Source organism: Anser brachyrhynchus, assembly GCF_964034855.1.
Source record: "Anser brachyrhynchus genome assembly, chromosome: Z".
In the NCBI taxonomy this organism is placed as follows: domain Eukaryota; kingdom Metazoa; phylum Chordata; class Aves; order Anseriformes; family Anatidae; genus Anser; species Anser brachyrhynchus.
This window is the reverse complement of record NC_137697.1, coordinates 54406694-54431211: the sequence shown is the minus strand read 5'-3', so window position 1 is coordinate 54431211 and position 24518 is coordinate 54406694. Positions and strand designations below refer to the sequence as shown.

At 35.7% G+C, this 24518-nt stretch overlaps 1 protein-coding gene and 1 long non-coding RNA gene across 8 annotated transcripts in view; one reads left to right on the top strand and one right to left on the bottom strand.

Annotated features, from left to right (window-relative positions):
* Nucleotides 1-18052, top strand: part of LOC308185104 — a 32078-nt gene extending 14026 nt beyond the window's left edge. For 2 of the 5 annotated variants that reach the window (XR_013943111.1, XR_013943113.1), the window contains one exon: nt 9224-18052. This is a non-coding gene — a long non-coding RNA (uncharacterized lncRNA). Of the gene's footprint in view, nt 1-8857 lie in introns of all 5 variants that reach the window. The other 3 variants (XR_013943112.1, XR_013943115.1, XR_013943114.1) reach the window with 2 other exon arrangements.
* FBXL17 (F-box and leucine rich repeat protein 17) overlaps nt 1-24518 on the bottom strand; it is a 331132-nt gene that overhangs the window by 98820 nt on the left and 207794 nt on the right. For all 3 annotated transcript variants that reach the window (XM_080572810.1, XM_080572812.1, XM_080572811.1), the window contains one exon: nt 1375-1451. In XM_080572810.1, coding sequence (XP_080428936.1) covers nt 1375-1451 — 77 coding nt within the window. The remainder of the gene's footprint in view (nt 1-1374; nt 1452-24518) is intronic.

The following is a 24518-nucleotide window of genomic DNA, read 5'->3' as shown; positions in this document are numbered from 1 at the left end:
GAGCGGTGGAGATGAAGCATCAGGGACTGACTGCAGCCCCCATTCCCTGTTCCCCTGCGCTGCTTCGGGGGAGGACATCGAAGAGATGTTTGTAGATTGCTCTTAGTTTCTCATTGATTGTTAGTAATAGGTAATAAATTTCATTAATCTCCCTGTGGTGAGTCTGTTTTGCCTGTGACGATAACGGTTGAGAGACCTCCATATCCTTATCTCAACCCTTGAACTCTTTCCCTCATATTTTCTCCCCCATTTTCTTTGAGGAGGAGGAGCGAGAGAGCAGTTGTGGTGGAGTTCAGCTGCCCAGCTGGCAAAACCACTACAAGTGTGCTGAATTCTGCAGAGCAGCCTGCCTTTGAATGCACCCATTCTAACACCAGTATAGTGCAAAATCTGAAGGGGAAATAAAGGAATGAATTTGTGACCACTGGAAAGGTAATTTGTCAGTTTGACACAGTAATTCTTTATAAAAGGTATGTGGCAAAAAGTTAAAATAAAAAAGAGTGAATGAGAAACAATCAGAAAACTCATGACAAACATCTCTAAGATACAAAAGTTGGTAAATCCTACCAAAATTTTGGCATCTAAGTGGGAGTTAGATATTTGAGAATATGTGCTCATTACAGAAAGAAAGGCCTCTGCTGAGGTCAGTATGTTATTTGAAAAAACAAAACAAAACAAAAGAAAACACAGCAGCATCTTTAAGCATACCTAAGCACTAACAGGTTTTCCTATATTAAATACAAACTCTATTTTTTTTTTTTTAAAGGGATCATCATATTCATTCAGCATATATGGCTTGCAATAGGCAACAAATCCACATTCATACAGATGCTAGGGTATACTTTCACAGCATCTAGAAATGCACATACACTTTTGGATTTTCTCTCAAATGTTTTTCTGGTCTCAGGACAATTGAAAGAGCACAATACTCAGTCTGCCCAGTAACTGCCAATTCTGATAAGCAATACTTTACAGCATACACATATAGTGACTTTCATATCTCATAACACAGAAAGGGTTGTTAGGCATTGGAATAGGCTGCCCAGGGAAGTGGTTGAGTCACCATCCCTGGAGGTCTTTAAAAGACATTTAAATTTAGAGCTTGGTGATATGGTTTAGTGGAGGACTTGTTAGTGTTAGGTCAGAGGTTGGACTAGATGATCTTGGAGGTCTCTTCCAACCCAGATGATTCTGTGTGATTCTGTGTGATATTAGAAGCACGTCAAACATTTTTCATACAGTTCCTATTTTTACGGGTAAAGGTTTTGAAAATGTGTACCTACCTATGCATTTCCAACAGTTTCACATGAGTCCCTACACAATGCTAATAGAGTTTAATCTTCACAAAAACAAAGATACAGGTATATTACATACCACAGTCAGTGATCTTACACGATACTAAATACAGTTCCTTCAGGTTCCGTCCTTCTTTGGCAATCACCTCCACACATCTGAAAGACACATACAGTGAAACCACAGTTAAAGGACAACAGATAATTATTAAATAGGAAGTACTCAATCCACAACTCTAATGTGGTGCACCTCAATTGCTTTGTTTTGTAAATTATTCCATACAATTCACTGAAAATGCATATGACAGCATGAATGCTCATTAATGACTAGTACACTGGAGAACTGTATAATTTTACTCATTATTTACTACATTATTTCATAATGCTTTTATACCAATATTCCCATAAGATACAAGTTTTTCGACTGTGAGTTACTCGAAATATATAAGCACAAATCCTTTGGAAAATAAGAAATATGTTAACTTGCATTTCTGTATTACAGTGTAACTTTGGAAAGTTTATTTTGCAAGATTTGAGCTTTAAGAGTTTTCTTCTAGATAAGACCTATAAATGTATTGTAATGCAGAAAAATGACAAGAAAATGCTATTTTAAATTAATGTTTGCATTTCTCCAGTGATTATAGCAGAAGTCAGCATTCATCAGGTCATGAAATGCCACCAGTGTTCCAGTGTATACAAGCTATAGGGGAGGTTTAGGTTGGACGTTAGGAAGAATTTCTTCATGGAGAGGGTGGTCAAGCATAAGAATAGGATGTCCAGGGAAGTGGTAGAGTCCTCATCCCTGCAAATATTTAAGTGATATGTACGTGTCAATGAAGAACATTGTTTAGTGATGGGATTCAGTAGGTCAGGTTGATGGTTGGACCGTGGTGATACTGAAGGTCTTTTCCAACCTAGACGATTCTATGATTCTACAGTAGCTTGTATAGATGAGAAGACAGCTCATTTGTTTGCCTTGCTACAACTATGATGCGTTTGTAATGAAGCACAAAAGTTTTTGTGTTAATCCCATTCTTTCAGTTCTTGCAAGCAAGAAATTAATAACAAAATTAAAATTAAAGTTAAGGTGCTTGTTATTTACTTCTGACCAAGTCTATATTAACATGTTATTTACAACTGCATTGTTGAAAGCACATCACTCAAAACACCAGTTCATAAAATATATTTTCAGTCCCATTAATATAAAATGCACCAATTCATTACATCAGGCAAGGTGCCTATTGTGATATTCTCTGCATAGAAACATTTTAAAAAGTGGTTTTCATAGGCTAAATTGTAAGAATTTTTTCTGATTCTGTTTATCTGTTATCTGATTTTGCTATACTGTTTAATTTTCAGATTGATTACATAATCATCTATTCTGGCTCTTAAATCAACCCTCCTACTATACGCAAAATCAAATTACTTGCCATTTGGGGAAGGAAAAAAAAAAAAAAAGGGCTCTTGCTGAATTTGTCCTAACTTTTTGGAAAATACACCTACATCCTCAGGGACCTTTTTTCTCCACTGCTACCACTAAACTATCTACCTATCTGATTTTACTGTTCATGCTGCCAATTTTAGATTTTGAAAGTAATCACCTAATGTTTATAGCTTACAAAATACAATAAATTAATCATAACCCTTCACATCTATTTGTCCTTTATCTTCTTCTTCCTTTCAAAATCTAGAATTGAAAATAACTACTACTAATAAAATATCACGCTACTAAAAGAGTTCTTTAATTGTGGTTTCTTTCCCATTATTGTAAACTTTCAGAAGACCTTTGAAAATTTTTGAGCATAGTATTTAGAAGATTTTGGCAATGCTTGTTCTTGGAAAACAGATTTTCATAGGTTATGAAAGGCAAGTACGACAATTGTTTTCCTTTAAAAGTTACACCAAGACTGTGCTTTTTAATATAAACTACAAAGCACATAGAAAACCTCTCCATCATTTTGAAAGAGATGCTCATCTTTGTTTTCTGGCTAATAGTGACCAACTTGGCCATGAGAATGTTTTTTTATTATTTATTCCAGAAAATAGTTCTTTATAATGTTATAATGAGATTTTATTGCTGATATTAGCAATATAAATTAATGTATAATTATATCCTTTAATCCGTTCAGATATTGCCAGCTCTAAGTTTTTTTTTTTTTAAATGGCTTGAGTGATTTGAATCCTCTTCTTAGTTTCATCTTGAAGTCTAAATGAAATACTGCTTATTTCCTCCTAACCGGAGAAAACACAAACACACACACACGCAAACAAAAACAAAAACAAAAACAAACAACTTCACAATCTTCAGCTAATTTCATTATGCAGAAAAAGAAAAAAAAAATATATAGCTTTGACTGCCTCATTTCTTTTCATTTTTTTGAAAACAGTAAAACTGCCTAACATCTAAAAGAATGAGGTAATGACACATCTAGTTTAGAGAAGAAAAATGTTTAATATAGCTGACATACCGAATTTATAAATTTCTTTATGCACCTTCAATAACCTGCATAAATCAAACTAATTTCAGTTTTAATTTCTATTATCCCTTCTATGGATTATCCACATGTAAATTAATTTACACATTAAATTAACTTAGAGACAGAAGAAACACTTTATATGCCTCTGTTGCAGAAAGGGCCAGACAATACGTAATTGTTAGTAACAACTGATTTCTTTGCAACATAAAGAAAAATAAGAGTAGTTGTATATTTATTACTTTAATCTTTTAATCTTTGTTAAACATGACAGAAAAGAAAAAGGGTAAAAGAACAAAATGATATTAACCTTTTCCAGAAAGCAAGGATCAAGTCATGATAACTTTGTTGTTATAATCCATCAAAATTATATCAGGTTATTGTCATATCTATCTTTTGAAGTCTTCATATTTACTATTTTTCTGAATTAGGCAAATCTAGGGTGGCGTGTGTGTGTGCTTTTAAAAAGTACTAATTTTAAAAGTATTAATTCTTTTAAAGTATGTCTGTTATACCAATTTTAAGGTCCTAAACCAAAATAAAATTCAGTGTAAAGAACAAGACTAATCTTAAACACATCAGCAAAACCCTGGTAAATATGAGAAGCAAAGTTATTATTTACAACAAATAATATGTTTTAAATAATTTTATGTCATATTTAGCAAACGACAAAAGTGAGCAAAAATAGAGCCTAAAAATCTTGGGTACTAACTCCTATCTGCCAGGGAGCTAACATGACATAGTAACAGCAACTGTGTGCCAAGGCAGAGAGAAGACCTTTTTCAACCTCCAAACCCAAGGTGACTGTACAGATATTTGTCAGATCACCATATCAGTTTTAATAAAGAAATATGTGAAACATCAAGAAGTAACAAAAGTTACAGGGACACAGGTATTTCTCTTATTTTTTCCTCCAGATTTATTAAAATGCAAACATTCTTACAGGAAGAAAAGTAATTTTTACACTCAAAATAAATTACCAACAATACTCAAAGGGTTCATAAGCCAAGGGCTAAAGAAATAAGACTAAAATTTGAGCTTGGAAAATATATAAGCCTGCATATGGGCTGACCAAAATGAAAATATCTTTCTTTCTTTTAAAATCAGTATTATTTAGAACCACATAAGACATGAAAACATCAGAGCAGCGATTATGAAATATATATTTTATGAAGGAATTGCTGACTCCTTTAACCTGAAAATATTATCTAAGAAATTTTTATGCCAAGCTTTCCCTAGATCCACACAATATTTATGAAAGCTCTTCTCAGATAGACCGATGTGCCATTCAGTTTTATTGCATTTGATTCCAAAAGTAAGAAATTAATATCACACACTATGAAATTTCCAGAGCAAGAAAAAGTGAAAGAGCAGAATATAATTTCATCGAAAAAAAAGCCAATCAAACAGTATTTCAAAGACAAAGAATAAACTAACATACCTACCTAAGGCTAACACAAACTAGAGCTACAAGCTTACAGATGTTTGTGGACAACTACAGCTTACACGCCACTATGATGTTGAACACATCAACATGCCAGCCTCCCAAAGTTCAAGTCACATTCATAAACTAAGAAACCTAAGATATCCGCTTACTATAATAATTTCTAAAAATGTCTTCCTATTCCAAAAATGAAAAAAATTTCAGCAAGAAAAAGGTTTTACTACAATGTTGCTAAGATTACAGCACTTTATTTAAGGAAAAAAAATATCTCAATATGGGTTAGTGAAACTGTGGAAATTTACTTGCATTTATTGCTCTGCCCATTTGGTCCGTATACATGACCGGGTAGACAATTTTTTTTTTTTGAATGTATAAAAAATAACTGGCATAAAGCTTCTCTGTAAACAAATCTCTTCTTCAAAAGTAACTAAACTGCATGGTTGAGAAATAGATAAGGCTACTGATAACTTCAAATTTAGACCTATAATCTTGGTGGTTCCCACATATAAATCTGTGCAATGAATTCACAAGTCAAGGTTTCTGATGTTCCTTGCAATGCACAATGTAAGAGCCTACAAATAACGGGAAAATAAGATGAATTTGAAAATGAATCATTCAAAAAAGTATTTTTCTTCTCTATACCAATTAATTCTTACATTCTTTGACTTGCTTAAGTTTAATGGATTAAACTACAAAACTACACAAGCTTCCACGTATAAGAAAAGATTCAAAAGATCCTTGAATTATGGAAAATAATTGTCTTTTCCATATACATACACGGTTTTTATGTTTTCGGTTGGATTCTAAAAAACACTGGAAAATCATATTTGTGACAACTGAAAGGAACTAATGAGAAAATATGACTACAGCATTCATGATATAAGTGGTCCTGGGAGACCTTGTTACAGTTTGAGATGCTTTTCATCCCTGAGTGAAGCTAATTGGAGTTACCATACACTGGTCAAGAGATCACAATTGATGAAAGTGTAAAAAAGAAAACAAAATGAAAAGTACCATTGGAGACATATTAACACACTCCATTGCTAAGATTAAAAATGAACATCAGACTGTTTATATGGCTTCTTTGCATTTGCTTGGCATAATTTGTCTCTAAGCAGAAAAATGAACACTTCATCGCTCTTTAAAATATAACCAAGACCACCACTGGCAACAAGAAGAAATCTAGGAAAGAACAAGAACACTGAAATATATAATGGCAAAATAGAGACCTTTCAGTAAGAAAAGATCTTCTAACAAGTTAGTATTTTAGAGGTTAAATTCAGACAGAGATGAGTAGCTGCATATGAAATAATATTCATACTCATTGGTTTTGATGACTTGGAAGGCAATAATGCTATATAATAACCAAATCTCTCCTATAACAAAACAAAACCTCTTAGCACAGAAAGCATGTACAGAATTTTAAGAAATGGATGTAATCTTAGGCCTTCTGCACTCAGAAAGAATAATGGGAATGAAAATAGTGAATAATATATATAGAACTATACAGAACTATGTAGATAACTGAGTATATATATATAGAACTAATATATAACCAAGAATGCATAGAACTAGTATATAACCAAGAGTTCTATAAAGCCTAATAACCCTCATAAAAATAAATGATAACTTTACATGCCTATAGATACCTATTCTTGGTTTGGGATTCTCTTATATTGTTTATCTTATTTACATTAGGAACAACAGATCTCTTTCAAAACAAATATTTTCTAATACTTTGCACTAATGAAAGGTATGATTTTTACTTTTCTTTCAATTATCCTGGCACAAAATTTTTACGGCCAGTTTAACATTCCAACCACATTCAAGTTATGTATTTTTAAAGTATTTTTAATTTGAACATCAAGAACTGCATCTATAAGAAACAATATTAATCACAGAGACAACAAAACAGGCTAAGACTTTCAATCAAAAGCACAAATGGAATTTGAAAAGCAGTTTTCATCTAGAACCAATATGCAAAGTGTCAGTTACACAAGTTAACAGCAATTATCTTAGGGCAATCATGGAGTTCTGATTAGCAGGGCAGTATTCTTTAGAAAATCAATGTAATTTAAAATTAGGTTCACCAAATAGTTTTGCTACTTAGAGCTCAGGAAAAAAGATTTTTTTTCACACTGGAACTCACAAACTACAGAAGTAAAGTAAGACAAGTCCCACAGCGTCTGCTTGTGCTCTGAGCTAGTAAGATGTAAGCAAGTTGCAAGCAGAGAGTTATGCAGATAAATTAATCAGCTATTATGCCCTGTCTTTCAGCAATAAATATCTATTTTCAAATATTTATTAGTAGTCTTATCTAAAATTAAATACCTTTATAATTCCTGTTATTGTCTGTATGTAAATCCAGCAACCGATTAGGCTGAGAAAGGAGAGATTTAGCAAATTGTTTAATTCCTCTATCTGGCATTTACATGTAGTAGTATTTCAGGTGGCCTTTGGTTCCTTTCTGACCTGGAGGTACTAGATATCATAATGGATTCAATACAAATTAACAGCTATAACAATAATTTTATTCTAAAACCCATGTGAATCTGATTTTCCATACCTAAGCATGCCAAAGTTCACAGGATATATCTCTGGCACAATCTCTGAGTTTTCAGATATGATGTTTTTAATGGTATCTCTTATTTTTGAAGAATTTAAAAATATTTTGGAATTCAGATTTCAGATTAAAAGACCCAGTTGATACAGCACTTCAAATAGTTTCTTAAATCCATTATAACTTGTTCACTGTCGTAAAACAAAACAAGTTAACCAGAAACAAGACAATGCATATTTCTTAGCAAGCAATATGTATGATAATTATTATACAAAGTATACATTATAGTATTATACTGTATAATAAATATCATACAAACAAATAATGAATTCCTTTTTCAAATGTTTCAGTTTTGCCTTATTACCGTAATTCTCATCCAAAATAACAAATACAAATGACACAAGGGAGTAAAAAGGCACAGTTGTGCCATTTCTTGCAAGCAAGAACAGGGTAGCCTTACTTCTTCCTGACCTTTTAAAGATTATGTTTACTTACTTTAGGCCTAGATTGGTCCTGGAGTTACAGTGGCCTCAGTTTTGTGATATTTTATTTTATTTTATTTTTTTAAAGTAACCTTGGGCCATCTCATTAAGGTATAGTATATAGAATAAGAGTATTCATAATTTGTTTTTAATGTATGTAAAATAGCGTTCTTTTCTCAAAGAAACCTTCCAAGTTTAATAGTAAAAATATGATATGGGAACTGTACTTTTGTGTTCCAACTTTTCCCAAATGTTCTTTTTGCTGTCCTTTTAGCATGCTCAGATAAACTTTAAAACACATAAGAATGCAGAAAAAAATGTCACCCGCTTTTTAGAAAATTTATAAAAGGTAAAATGTTCAGTATTCATACAATTCTGTACTTCTTGATATCAACGAGGATTGCACATTAAATGTATCATAAGGAAAAAGATTTTGACATATTTACTGTTTTATTTCCATCTGACAGAGGTTAACATGCATTTCACCGAGTTTTGCAAAGAGGCAGCTAATCTGTTGGGACTTCCAAATTTCTTTTACATCATTTATTTTATTCTAATCCAAATAAAACTGTAACTGCTACCAGTTCTTCTTTTCTACCTTTCAGGCCTATCCTTTCTTAAATGACAATGTAGATCATGGTCAGAGTGATGTGGACTGCAAAGGACTTGAGTTAAGGGTCTCTCCTTCAAACTTTAAGAACACAGCAAAATCTCTGCCTCAGTTTCTTCTTTCCAAGTGCACATTCTATAAATCTAATTTTTTTCTTGTGTGTTAAATATAAGTAGGTAAAGGCTAAGATTTGCGAATACATAAAACCCTACGTAAGTCTGATAAATATTCTCAATCCTATTCCTATGAGCTATAGTATTGTTAAGAATTATCATGTTCTAAATTTATATGAAATGAACAAGGTTTATAGAGAGAGGTAATCTTTTTCATTAGACAGTAATAAAAGTAAAATCTTTTACAGCATATGGGGAAGATTTCTGGATAACTTTTCTATCACCAGATCTGATTTTTCTCCTCCACTCCTGAAGGACATTCAAGTTTGTACAGAATTTCTCTATGTATGAAATGATGTTAGAGCAGAAGAAGACCCAAGATAATCAAACAGAAAAATATATGTAAATAAATCCCATACTTGTCATAATTAATGTATATTTGGAACTGATTTTTTTTATACACTAAGATTTCAAGCAAGTTGGTAGATCTACTACATTAATTTAATGCTGTAGATGTTAGTAAAAATGATGAAAGAAAACGATAAACAATCTCAGTGCATTTTAGGACAAGTGCTAGAGAGAAGACATTCAAGAATGCAAGCAATAACTGAATACTAAACTTTTCAGGCAAGGCCAGTATGCTAAATCTCACCCAATTGGTAGCATCATAGCAAAGACTGTGCATGAAATTAGGTATATTTCATATATCATGGACTACCAGAAATTTTCTAGGATACAAATTTTAGCTGAGACAAAAAACTTCATGTCTACTAAAATCTTTGAATTCTTGATTTGCCATGAAGTATAATATAAATATTGATAAGAATGCCAAAGTCCTCAGAAACTTCACTTCAAACTAGGGAGAATGCAGTGAGATTGCAATGACTTTTACTAAAAAATAAATAAATAATAATAATAATTAAAAAATGCTTTAAAGCAAAGTCCAGAACTTCTTTATGAAATGATTATGCATTCCTTTCCACAAAGCTGTGTGGCTAGCATTTCTGTTACTGGTACACTGCTTGGAGAAAGTTACAAAAAAAGCTTGATGGTACTATCTATGTTTAGTATTAAGTAAAATTGCCTTCATTCAAGTCTGATAAGATTCTAGCAGTAGTATTTATTTGAAACTGAAAGAATGACATTTCTTTCTGTGTGTCATAATCTTAGTAGATTGCCATTTATATTCTCTAAGTACAGGTTTTTAATGCCACCTAATAATGTATGATCTTCACCTAATAGTATTCATCTGTATTCATTCATTTAATTAGTTATTCTTAATGGAATAACTTTTAATGTAATCTTACTAGAAAATAATCTGGCTAGATAGGACATTAGGGTGTACTGTGCCCTTTTAAAATGTAGTGAGAAAACATGGCAATTTTCAGTAGCTGGAAAATCCATAACTGAGCAACTGCAAACACAACGAAATGAAGAAGACAGTTGTTTGTAGTCCTGATGTAAAGTATCACCTAAACATCAATCAGAAAATTAGTCTGTATTGTTGTTATAGGGAAAAATAACTTGTTTCAATTGGAAGATTAATTCACAGTTAAGATCTCTAAACTAAAACTAAACCTTTTAAATAAGTTGTGTTTCTTAAGAGTTATTATATCCAAATCAAGGATTTGCATTTTTTTTTCAGGTCAGGTATGTCATTTCTGAAAATTAGCTTTTCTAACCGAGCCCGAAGACTGACTGATCCCTCTGACCAATTCAAATCACACAAAAACTTGCCGTTTCCCCAACAATTGTGCAGCAACAGAAACGATTTTTGGCACTTTGAACCTTTTGACTTTGAGAAGTCAAAAAGCACAAGAAGATTATAAAATATCTTTATACAATGTGATAACAGATGTTTTACACAGTAAGATATAAGTGAAGAAAGTACTTTCAGTCCATCATGTCTTATGGTCTCCTGACTTTTGAGACAGTTCTGATTTTGTTGGGGCACTGAGCATGCTAATAATTATTTATATGTGGTGTATGATAGCACTGCTTATATTTGTTATAAAAGAAACCTTCTCTTGGTGTTATCTGCCTGCACTTGTAACTGCAGACAATGTTCTCCCATTGGCTATCCCAAAAGCTATCTAGATGCTAAAATGTAACGAATTGCCACCCAAAACAAGGTAAAACAACAACAGCAACAAAAACTTAAGAACAACCAGGATTTTGACTGAAATTCTATGAATTTGAAAATATTTTCTTCCTAATCTCTCAGGAGCATTTAACAAACACAACAGTTCTAACAGTTCATATAATCTTCTAGCTACATTTCTCTGTTCATTGATGTAAACACCCTAAATCTCGTCAAAGTTTAGATATATTTCCAGCAAGCCTCAGCTAACTTTGTACTGAAAAAGGAAATAGTCATCTAATTCCTTAATGGTATCTTAGCTATGACAATGGTTATTACATTCTGCTACAAGACAATCAGAAACAGCTTCAAATGATTTCTTATACTGATCCAACTGAACCCACAAGGGTGCAACTGTCTAAACCATTAGAAATTCTATAGTCAATTAAAATCTACATACTAGAAAAAGGCAATGAAATTTCTGTGGGTTATATTTTTGCCTCTCCAGAGAACTCAGGCAAGAATTCTGTGATGTATTCATAAATCACTATATGTAACTATAATTCCATAGATTTTTTAACAAGCCATTATTAACAAAATATAAAAATTCTATGAAATCACTTAACTGCAGATCTGTCATTCCCTACTTTCCTCTAGTAACACATTTAAATTAGGGTTAGAGGAAGTCACATTTATTTAATTCACAGCTTTAAATATACACCTTTTAATTTTAAATATACTGCATTAAAGTAGTAAATGTTATTGATGGTTAAAGCTTTCCAAGGAAAGGACAGTGTTACTACATTAGTCTTAACACTAACACAGGTCAAACTGAGTTGAAATTGACCATCTTTCTGTGTAAGAAGTTGGTTCTGTGCAAAAGCAACACAGGGACATTTCTTCTCTCACCAGGGAAGAAAGGGGAAAAGCAAAGCTGCTAGTGTGTGCACTTTATAGAAACAGCGGGGGGTAGGAAAATGTTGCATATTTTCCAGATGTGCAACTCTGAGAAATCACAGAAGGCAAAAGCTCACTTTCCGCTTTATTTCAATGCAACTAAGCAACTCAGACAGCAGAAGCATGCTGATGGTCAGCTGGTGCCAGCAATATGCCCACCACTCAACACAATGTTTCAGGTTACTAAGAAATTAATTCAAAGCAGATACTGTTTGCCAAAACTGTTCTGACATACACTGTGTTCAGAACTTCTGTGGCTGCCACCACATTTAATTCACACTATTACAAAACATGCAAAAAGAAATCTCTTAAATAATATAAGCACACTCTGTACTTCAAGAGTAAAAAGTGTTAGAGGACATCTTGTTTTCAGCAGCATCCAGTGTGTACTAAGATATTCAGAGGTTACACTTATAAACATAATTGGAAAAGATTGCGTTCTCACTCTCTTAATTCTGATTAAATTATTGCTTTACAAGGTCCACATGCAAGCCTGAAATAAATCACAGATTATTGGCAGAACACATAAAGGAGTCTGTTACTCTTTGGTTGACATAGCATAGTAGCATTTTATCAATTCAAATTATCATCTAGATAAACACCTCCTTCATATTCTTACTAACCTGCCAGTACCTATGATGGACACATAACACAAACAGGAGTTTCTATTTGTCTTTAGATCTACATGCTTACAGGAAGCCTGAAAACTAATTTTCAAAGTGCAGGATAGGAATTCTATCAAGAAGTGAATGGACAGGAAGTTCCATCTGAATATGAGAAAACATTACTGTGAGGTTGACAGGGCATTGGAACAAGTTACCCAGAGAAGTAACCCAGAGAGGCTGTGGAGTCTCCTCCTCTGGAGATATTCAAAACCCACCTGGATGCCATCCCATGCAACGTGCTCTATGTGATCCTGCTCAGCAGGGGCACTGGACTAGATGATCTTCAGAGGTCCCTTCCAACCTCGGCCATTCTGTGATTCTTTGCTTCTGTGATAGCCAAGGCAATTCACAAAGCATAGGCAATGTCCTTGCATTGATTTGAAAGGTGAACTACTACTACCTGTTGCTCCAATTTCTTTTTTTATCTGGTACTTGCTGCATTAAGTCTGAATGAGAGACAATGATCCTCCCCTAGGAAGAAAAATTACATTTCTCCATAATATATAAATGCAAAATATTTTGCCATGGCAAGTAGTTTTGAATATGTAGCTCAAGATAGAGCGATGTCGCCAGAAACAGTACGAGGCCTTCAAACTGGCTTGATGCCAAGTATTTAATTATCCCTGCTACGGGTTAATTCAAAGTCCTGTCAAGATCTTCAAATGTTTCCTTTAATAATTAGCATCATATGTGCTTCTGAAGATGTATTGTAGTTAATGTTATGGCCTTGGACATACAAGGAAACATATAGACTAAATATATTGCTTGGGACCATGAACAGAAAAAATTAGCATTATTTAACTTTTTTTTTCTTTTTTTTTTTCCCCTTAATAAAAAAACAACTAGCAAATTGTGAAACAAAGAGCAGAGTCAAACTCTTCATTTTCACATTCTAGCCAACTGTTACACAACTGCATTTAAGGAGTCCAAATTCAGGCAACTCCAATAACGTGGAATCCTAATGCCTTTTTTGATTTAAGTGACTTTGGGTTTAATTCTAGATTTAGAATTAATCCATTAATACGTAGAACCCTAATGCCTTTTTTGATTGAAGTGACTTTGGGTTTAGAACAAAGTTCATTCATTTCTTCCTTCTGGCATCACTGTGAATTCTTCTTCATGTATGCGGCTACGCTTCTATTCAGTAACTTTATTGGTTTTGAGAAAACAATGACAGTAGCTCAGCTTCTTTCTCTTGTATCAAAATCAAGAGGTTTACCAAAACAGTAAGGAGAGTTCCTATGCCCTGAGATCATTCTCTTCCTTTAATTTGTTTGCATAACTGCGGCAGAATTAATCACTGAACTTTAAAACTGGAAGGCACCTCAAAAGATCATTTTGTTCATCATTGTGATGAAGTAAGGTCTGAACATCTTCAAGCTATCTCCACCCCTTCCAAAGAATAAAATGAATGAATAAAAAATGAATGTATAAAAAAAATATGAATAAAATGAATGAATCACCTACTTTGAGATAGAGATTGGGACACTGATGAGACTTAAACTAGATCAGAATGCAGTACTGTTTCCATGATAAGTGGAGCAACTAGGTAAAGCAAAAGACCACGAAGAGTGCAGGTTCCATATCACAGAAAAACCAACATCATATCCCTTACTAAGATGGTATCTATCTATTATAGACCAAAACAGACTAAGAGAATCTCTAACTCTGGCTGCAGCCAATCAAGTTTTTCAGTTCAGCAGGTTCCCAATGTAATATGTGTTTAAACATGATGGTGATCTGACACAAAAACAGATAAAGGATGTGTATACATACTTTGCAATTACCTTAACTTGTAATTCAGCACTCAACATAAAATTTATTTTATATCTGCACTCTGTAAAGGTTTTTGATATATTTGTTTCATGCAAGTATGTTTCTTTTATAGTCATATCTTACAAGCTAAGATTCTCTGAACCTTTCAGAACTGCAAATAGTATAGAATGTGACTGTTTCCTGATGTAATTTTCCTAAAATACTTTTCTTGATTCTCGATTACTGTTTGTATTCTCAATTAAGAAAAATAAAATAGAAAAAAAAATCAATGAATCTTCGCTGACAAAGATTCCTTCCCATTGCATGGTATAGCTACAACTGGAGGGACATGCTCAGTTTAAGAACACTGGCTCATAAGGTACCAAAAGGAAAAGATCTTAGAATTAGATATTTACATTTTACTTGAATGACCTCCAGATGAGAGTTAACTTGTTTTGCTAAAGATTTAGATAATTTTGATAACATTAGAGTTAGCTGCTATTGATGCTATGTTAAGAACCCTGAACATATTACTTATTTAAGAAAAAGAGTAATATTTAAGAAGAGTAATATTTAAGAAGAGTACCATACTTTTTACCATTTAAGTAAATAATCATCAAGCATCAATTTAGATAAAAATAAGGATTGTGATATAATTAGTCTTCTTTAATGATTTTAAGTCTTTTAAGTTTTTTAGATACAGATTTTTGTATGCATGGTGAATGTTTCAAGGTTCAAATGTTAGGCCTTCAAAGATGTAGTTAAAATATTTTAATGCATTTTTGTTTCTAATTAGTAAAATAATGAAAGCATACCAGATATGTCTGCATATTCTTCCATGCTTCTTTTAATGTAACATCTACCCATTTTTCTTAATATAAGAATATGAAAACAAAATTAAAGATATTATAGTAGCATACTGTGTGCACATATGCTGCAGAAAAGAAGGGTTTTTTTAAGAACTAATTTCTCCCCTTACTATTAGTCCCCAAGAAAGCATTACTGATTTGTATATACGTTAAACATAAATATGAATGTTTATACATATAAGCCAGTCACTATAACAATTCAAGTTTTCTCCTAAGGAAAAAAAAAAAAGAAACACTAGTGTGAATATAAACTTTGTGATGTCAGGGATGGATAAGGTCACAGTCACATTCCTACTACAGCATAAATTTTAAGAGTTGTAACTATTATACAAGTTGACAAGAAATGCTTTTTGGAGAACTCCTGTTAGCATTCATCAAAAATAATTCAATTCAATAGTATACACTTTACAGTCACTGTGACTCAGATATTCCATAGGGTTTTATAATTACTGGAGACAGTGTGAATCTTCCATACATTTTCTTGGTTTCAAATCCAGATAATTAGCTAATATCAACAGACAGTGTTTAAAAAATAAGGTAATGTAGTGGGTTTACGTGGCAAGGTTTTGGTAGAAGGGGGCCATAGGGGTGGCTTCTGTGAGAAGAATCTAGAAGCTGCCCCATGTTAGGTAAGGGCCCAACTGCTGACCAGAGCTGAGCCAGTAAGCGATGTTGCTTTGCGCCTCTGTGAGAGCATATTTAAGACGGGAAAAAAAAAAAAAAAAAACAAAAAAAAACCACTGCACCACACACAGCAGCTGGGAGAGTGAGAGGAACAGCCTTGCAGGCACCAAGGTCAGTGAAGAAGGAGGGGGAGAGGTGCTCCAGGCGCCGGAGAAGAAGTCCCCTGCGGTCTGTGGTGAGGACCGTGGTGAAGCAGGCTGTCCCCCTGCAGCCCATGGAGTACCACAGTGGAGCAGGGTTCCACACTGCAGCCCGTGGAGGAGACCACGGTGGGAGCAGGTGGACCTGCACCAACGGAGGCTGCGGCCTGTGGAAGACCCCTGCCGGAGCAGATTCTGGGCCGGACCTGTAGCCCATGGAGAGGAGACCACGCAGGAGCAGGTGACCTGGCAGGAGCTGCTGCCCATGGGGGACCCGAGCTGGAGCAGTTTGCTCCTGAGGGATGGACCCCATGGTACAGACCCATATCTGGAGCAGTTCTTGAAGAGCTGCTGCCTGTGGGAAGCCCACGCTGGATCAGTTCAACAAGGACTGCATCCCATGGGAGGGACCCCACAGCACAGGGGACGAGAGTGACCGAGAAGGAGCAGCGGAGAAGAAGCACTATAGACTGACCATAACTCCCATTCCCCTGCGCCGCTCAGGGGGAGGAGGTGGAAGAGGGTGGATGTGGGGGAAGGTGCTGTTGGTTTCTTTCCTTTGTTTCTCACTTCTCTAGCTTGTTAGTAATAGGTAATAAATCTTACTATCTCCCTACGCTGAGTCTGTTTCGCCCGTCACAATAATTACTGCGCGATCTCCTCGTCCTTATCTCTCAACCCTTGAGGCCTTTTCATCATATTTTCTCCCCGTTCCTCTTTGAGGAGGGGGAGTGAGAAAGCATTTGTGGTGGAGCTAGGCCATCCACCCGAGTAAAACCACCAAAGCTAAAAAGGGAGCCCCTCTTTAAAAATGAATTTTAATCAATCTTCTTATGGATATAAACAACTGTTACTCTTGGATATTTTAAGAAAATGGAACTACTGTGAAATGGATGGACCATCAAAAGGCATCCTAAAATAATAAACCGTTGTTACTGTAATATGCCATTACAATATTGCATCCTGATGCTAGAAACTTAAATCTCAGTAAGCATATGTAAGTGGGAGAGATATCTGACTGGAACCCAGGTACCTCCTTAACTGAACTTGGACTTGAAGACTCCTCTGTCCTTTAATAACATTAATAGTGGAGCAATAAAGGAACAGCTGCAAATCTTGCCCATCAGCTAGCATGAACATAAGTACCATCAACTGCTGATTCATTATTCTGAACCATTTTTATTCTCCTTCAGTATAAGAAATTATTAAGCTGAAGTCTGTCTCTGCACAAAATACCACAGCAACTGCAACAATCTCAAATCTTTCTTGTGTCTTTCTCTGATAGGCAGCTGTAGACAAAGAAATTTCCTTTCCCTTTCAGACTGTTTCTTTTTACCAGTGGTAACCTGGTGATTTCTAAAATGTCTCGGCTTGTCAGCATGGCTGATCTTTGTGAGAAATGCTTGGACAAAACTGGATAACTTTGCCTTCACTGCCACCCTCTGGGCTCCAAAATAAGACTATGAGCTGTGTCACAGGGATTTCAGGATGCCTTGACACATACCATCTTGCACACACTTACTAACAATAGGAGTATATGCTTATATACTAGAAAGATCTCTAGAAAGATCTCTGTCAAAATGATTTTGCAGACCTACTGGCCAAACTACAGCACAAGTTTAAAACCAAAATAATTTTAGTTATTTTAATCCCAGAAATGAAGATGAACCTACCTTATCATATAATCTAAATTTCCATAACTAACTTTTGACTGTGGATATGGACATGTCCTATCACTAAGAGGCTACCATTAATACCCCTATTTTAATTAAAAGTATTGAAAACTCACTGATGAGACAAAGCACTCATGGTGCTTTTCTATTTTAGCTAATTATATGGTTTCAAAAATATAAGTTCCCATACTAAATATGTGCCTATAATACTTTTGTCAAATTTCCCGTTTTTTTCTTTTCTTTTTTTTTTTTTTCCACACCAAAGACAAAGAGGCGATAGGAGCTCACACACACACTGACTGTAATAGAGGAATAGGTCCTGATGTGGAACTTAGTGTCCACTTGCTTCTGTTGTCTTAGATAGTCATTGCATTCAGCAACATACTCCCTTACAATGATGAACACTATTAAATTCCTGTACATAGGTGGCTACAGTCTCAAATAGTTAGGTTAGGTTTGTAAGTGCTTGGAGAAGTCAGAATATGAAAGTAGTTATTCTCTTTTCAGTCTCCCTTCAGTGTCCACTTAAACATTTTCAGATTTACACTCAAAGTCATTTTTTCTTGTACTTACCCATACTAACTCTGCCTAACATTTGTGATGACAAGTTAATGGCTCAAGTCAGATTTGAGGGTTACTAGGGGTGACAACAGTGACATTTGTCAAATGCAACAGAAGAGAATTTTCAGATTATTTTTGTACAGTGGGAGGATTTTATTTCATATACAGCTTGGAAAGCTTCCTTAGCCTGGAAGGTCTATTGAAAAACAGTGGTAAAAGAAGAATTTATGCCTACATTCACTTAAAGGAAATGCTAGGAAAACAAGTAAAGATCACTGTATCTGTTTCTACCACAATAAATTCAAAGAATTACTTTTTTTTTTTTTTTTTTAAATCTTGAAGTGTTGATGTCAAGGAAAAATAAAAGATTCTTTGCAAACATCCAAGAACTTTAAAATGTGTTTTTTTCTCATCATAACAAAATACAGGACAAAAAGAATGAAGAAAAATATTATACCTCCTGGGTTCACTGTTCTGAATTTTGTTTATATCTTACATAAAATGATTCAACTGTGACCTCAGTGATTTGTGTAAAACAGCGAAAGTTCAGTCATTCAAACAATTCTTTGTAGACCTCTCCGCCCAACACGATCAAGGAAGACAGAAGTGGCCACTATCTTCAAAAGCATTCAAACTAAGGGTCAAAGTCATATCGAGGTTGTTGATAAACTGTTTTTATGGATTCTTAAATACTTCAGCAGTGATCTTTGAAGACAGTCACACTGATGCAATTAGGAACTTATTATAATTCTTTGTAATTCCCTATAAACTCATAGTCAAAGGCTAGCATGTGAAAGAAAAAAATCAGTGGATGAAAACATGATTTGTTTTTTTTTGTTTTTTTTTTTTTCATTCATAGAGAAGGGTAAGGGAGTAAGAAGGAAAGACATAATCATAGAATCATAGAATGGTTTGGTTGGAGGGCACCTTAAAGATCATCGAGTTCCAACTCCCCTGCAAAGGCTTGGGACACCCCCCACTAGACCAGGTTGCCCAAAGTCCCATTCAAACACTTCCAAGGATGGGGCATCCACAGCTTCTCTGGGCAACCTGTTCCAGTGACTCACTACCTTCAAAGTAAAAAATTTCTTCCTAATGTCTAATCTAAATCTACCCTCTTTCAGTTTAAATCCATTACTCCTTGTCCAATCACTAAATTTCCAGACAGAGTCCCTCCAGCTTTCCTGAAGGCCCCCATTAGGTACTGGAAGGACACTATAAGGTCTCCTCAGAGCCTTCTCTTTTCCAGATTGAAGAACCCCACCTCCCTCAGCCTCTTGTCATAGGAGAGGTGCTCCAGCCCTCTGATCATCTTCATGGCCCTTCCCTGGACTCATTCTAATATATCCATGTCTTTCTTGTGCTGGGGACTCCAGAGCTGAACACAGTGCATCAGGTGGGGTCTCATGAGAGCAGTGCAGAAGGGGAGGCCATGCTGCTTTTGATGCAGCGCAGGATATGGTTGGCTTTTTGGGCTGCAAGTGGACATTGATGGTTCATGTTGAGCTTCTTGACAACCAACACCCCCAGGTCCTTCTCCTCAGTGCTGCTCTCACTCCATTCTCCACCCAGCCTGTATTTGTGCTTGGCATTGCCTTGACCCAGGTGCAGGACCTTGTACTTGGCCTGGTTTAACTTCATGATGGTCACACAGGCCCACCTCTCAAGTCTGTCCAGTTCACCCTGGATGACATCCCTCCCCTCCATCGTGTCGACCACACCACTCACCTTGGTGTCATTGGTAAACTTGCTGAGGGTGCACTCGATCCCACAGTCTATGTCACCCACAAAGGTGTCAGTGCTAGTCCCAATACTGTCCCGACGAACACTACTCGTTAAGATCTCCACCTGGACATCGACCTGTTCACCACAACTCTCAGTGTGACCATCCAGCCAATGCCTTTCCCACCGAGTGGTCCATCCATCACACCCATGTCTTTCCAATTTACAGACAAGGATATCATGGGGGATATTGCCAAACCCTTTGCATGAATCCAGGTAGATGATTTCAGTTGCTCTTCCCCTCTCCACCAGTGCTGTAACCCCATCACAGAAGGCCACCAGGTTTGTCAGGCACGAACTGCCCTTAGTGGAGCCATGTTGGTTGTCACCAATCACCTCCTTATTTTCCATGTACCTTAGCATAGTTTAGAATAGTTTAGAATAGTTTAGAATAGTTTAGAATAGTTTAGAATAGTTTAGAATAGTTTAGAATAGAATAGTTTAGAATAGAATAGAATAGAATAGAATAGAATAGAATAGAATAGAATAGAATAGAATAGAATAGAATAGAATAGAATAGAATAGAATAGAATAGAATAGAATAGAATAGAATAGAATAGAATAGAATAGAATAGAATAGAATAGAATAGAATAGAATAGAATAGAATAGAATAGAATAGAATAGAATAGAATAGAATAGAATAGAATAGAATAGAATAGAATAGAATAGAATAGAATAGAATAGAATAGAATAGAATAGAATAGAATAGAATAGAATAGAATAGAATAGAATAGAATAGAATAGAATAGAATAGAATAGAATAGAATAGAATAGAATAGAATAGAATAGAATAGAATAGAATAGAATAGAATAGAATAGAATAGAATAGAATAGAATAGAATAGAATAGAATAGAATAGAATAGAATAGAATAGAATAGAATAGAATAGAATAGAATAGAATAGAATAGAATAGAATAGAATAGAATAGAATAGAATAGAATAGAATAGAATAGAATAGAATAGAATAGAATAGAATAGAATAGAATAGAATAGAATAGAATAGAATAGAATAGAATAGAATAGAATAGAATAGAATAGAATAGAATAGAATAGAATAGAATAGAATAGAATAGAATAGAATAGAATAGAATAGAATAGAATAGAATAGAATAGAATAGAATAGAATAGAATAGAATAGAATAGAATAGAATAGAATAGAATAGAATAGAATAGAATAGAATAGAATAGAATAGAATAGAATAGAATAGAATAGAATAGAATAGAATAGAATAGAATAGAATAGAATAGAATAGAATAGAATAGAATAGAATAGAATAGAATAGAATAGAATAGAATAGAATAGAATAGAATAGAATAGAATAGAATAGAATAGAATAGAATAGAATAGAATAGAATAGAATAGAATAGAATAGAATAGAATAGAATAGAATAGAATAGAATAGAATAGAATAGAATAGAATATCCTGAGTTGGAAGGGACCCTTAAGGATCATCAAGTCCAACTCTTGACACCGCACAGGTCTACCCAAAAGCTCAGACCATGTGACTAAGTGCACAGTCCAGTCTCTTCTTAAATTCAGACAGGCTCGGTGCAGTGACCACTTCCCTGGGGAGCCTGTTCCAGTGTGCAACCACCCTCTCTGTGAAGAACCCCCTCCTGATGTCAAGCCTAAATTTCCCCTGCCTCAGCTTAACCCCGTTCCCGCGGGTCCTGTCACTGGTGTTAATGGAGAAAAGGTCTCCTGCCTCTCGACACCCCCTTACGAGGAAGTTGTAGACTGTGATGAGGTCTCCCCTCAGCCTCCTCTTCTCCAGGCTGAACAGGCCCAGTGACCTCAGCCGTTCCTCGTACGTCTTCCCCTCCAGGCCTTTCACCATCTTCGTTGCCCTCCTCTGGACACTCTCCAACAGTTTCATGTCCTTTTTATACTGTGGTGCCCAGAACTGCACACAGTACTCGAGGTGAGGCCGCACCAGCACAGAGTAGAGCGGGACAATCACCTCCCTTGACCTACTAGCGATGCCGTGCTTGATGCACCCCAGGACACGGTTGGCCCTCCTGGCCGCCAGGGCACACTGCTGGCTCATATTCAACTTGCTGTCTACCACGACCCCCAGATCCCTCTCTTCTAGGCTGCTCTCCAGCGTCTCATCGCCCAGTCTGTACGTGCAGCCAGGGTTTCCCCGTCCCAGGTGCAGGACCCGGCACTTGCTCTTATTGAACTTCATGCGGTTGGTGATCGCCCAGCTCTCCAACCTATCCAGATCCCTCTGCAAGGCCTTTCCACCCTCATTCGAGTCCACTACTCCTCCAAGTTTGGTGTCATCAGCAAACTTGCTCAAAATACCTTCTATTCCTACATCCAGATCGTTTATAAAAATATTGAAAAGTACCGGCCCTAAAATGGAGCCTTGAGGGACACCACTGGTGACCGCCCGCCAGCCTGACGCAGCCCCATTTACCATAACCCTTTGGGCCCTGCCCGTTAGCCAATTGCTCACCCATCGTATGATGTTTTTATTTAGCTGTATGGTGGACATTTTGTCCAGTAGGATCCTATGGGAAACCGTGTCAAAAGCCTTGCTGAAGTCCAAAAAAATCACATCAGCTGGTTTCCCTTGGTCCATCATACGGGTGATCTTATCATAAAAGGAAATCAGGTTAGTTAGGCAGGACCTGCCCTTCACAAACCCATGCTGGCTGGGACCAATGACTGCTTTGTCCCCCAGGTGCGCCTCAATAAGTTCGAGAACCATCTTCTCCATGATTTTACCAGGCACTGACGTGAGACTGACAGGCCTGTAATTGCTAGGGTCTTCTTTCTGACCCTTCTTGTAAATCGGCACAACATTTGCCAGCTTCCAGTCTACCGGGACCTCTCCAAATTCCCAGGATCGTTGAAAAATAATTGAGCGAGGTTCCGCGATGACGTCCGCCAGCTCTTTCAGCACCCGGGGATGAATCCCATCCGGACCCATGGACTTGTAGGGATCCAGGTGGAGTAGCAAATCCCGCACACGTTCAGGGTCGGTTGGGAGTTTGTCATCCCCACCGTCCCGGTCCTCCAGCTCAGGGCACCCTGGGTCCCAAAGCCCATCATCGGCATTGAAGACAGAGGCAAAGAAGGCATTAAGCGTCTCTGCTTTGCCTATGTCATTGTCTGTGAGGAGACCTTCCCTATCAAGGAGCGGCCCTATGTATTCTTTAGTTCTCCTTCTTCCATTCACATATCTGAAAAAGCCCTTTTTATTTTCTCTCACAGACACAGCCAGCTTCAACTCTAGGTGTGCTTTGGCCACACGAATTTTCTCCCTACAAACATGAGTTTCCATGAGGATCTGCTCCATGATCTTGCCAAGCACAGAAGTGAGACTGACTGGCCTGTAGTGCCCCAAGTCTTCCTTTTTTCCCTTTTTAAAAATAGGGGTTATGTTTCCCTTCTGTGGAAACTCTGTGGAAACTGTGGTCTGTGGGAACTTCAACAGAAATTCCACAAAGAGCTTCCAAAACTGCAGACCAACGTAAATAACACACTGTAGTACATTAATTGATTGATGAGGGGAAAAAAGAAACTAAAGACATCAGGAAAAAAATAAATCCTAGTATGAAAATAGAAGAGCTAAAGAATACTTTATGTAGGAAAAAGAAATTCTCTAGGTTCAAAAGCATTTAAAGAAAATAACTTTTAAATGAATCCCTTTTAATTACTAAGAATAGTAACATTAAAAATCAAAGATAAAATTAGGACTGTTTGACACGTATTGAATCTACCGCTTAACAACCCACACACAGATACTGTATCTTATATTGGCTGAAAAAGCCCAATGGCATAAAAGTATTGTCAATGTAGATATCCTCTGTGATTACTTAGTATATTAATATAGTTTCCAAACATACAGTGAGGCCTAATTAAAGGGCTTCTTTTTGGGCTTCTTCCTAAAACCTTATGAAGGTTTTAGCTGTTCATAGTTCTGTTCAATCTCATTATATTAAGCTTAAATACAACTTAATGCACATCTAGCAATGCAAAGCATCCCAAAAATAGCATAAATAATTCCAAGAAGAAAAAAAAATCTTATATTTTTAACATAATAATAAATGGACTTACATATCTGACAAAGAAATAGACACAAGTCAGATACCTTGACAATTAGAAAAAACAAGTTGTGTTTTATGATGTATAAAGTTTGAAATAGTTGTTTTAGTTTTTTGTGCACTTACAGAAAATCAAGGAAAAAAACAAGTAATTGACATATCCATCACTGAACAGTAAATATTAGCAGTAATAATAAGATATGCTATGTAATGAGTATTTTGAAGGCCTTGATACTCTTACTGTCCATGTTTTCAGAGAGCAGTCTGAGGTATTAACTTTTGCATCTATGTTTGTGTACATTTGCCTACACCTGTAACT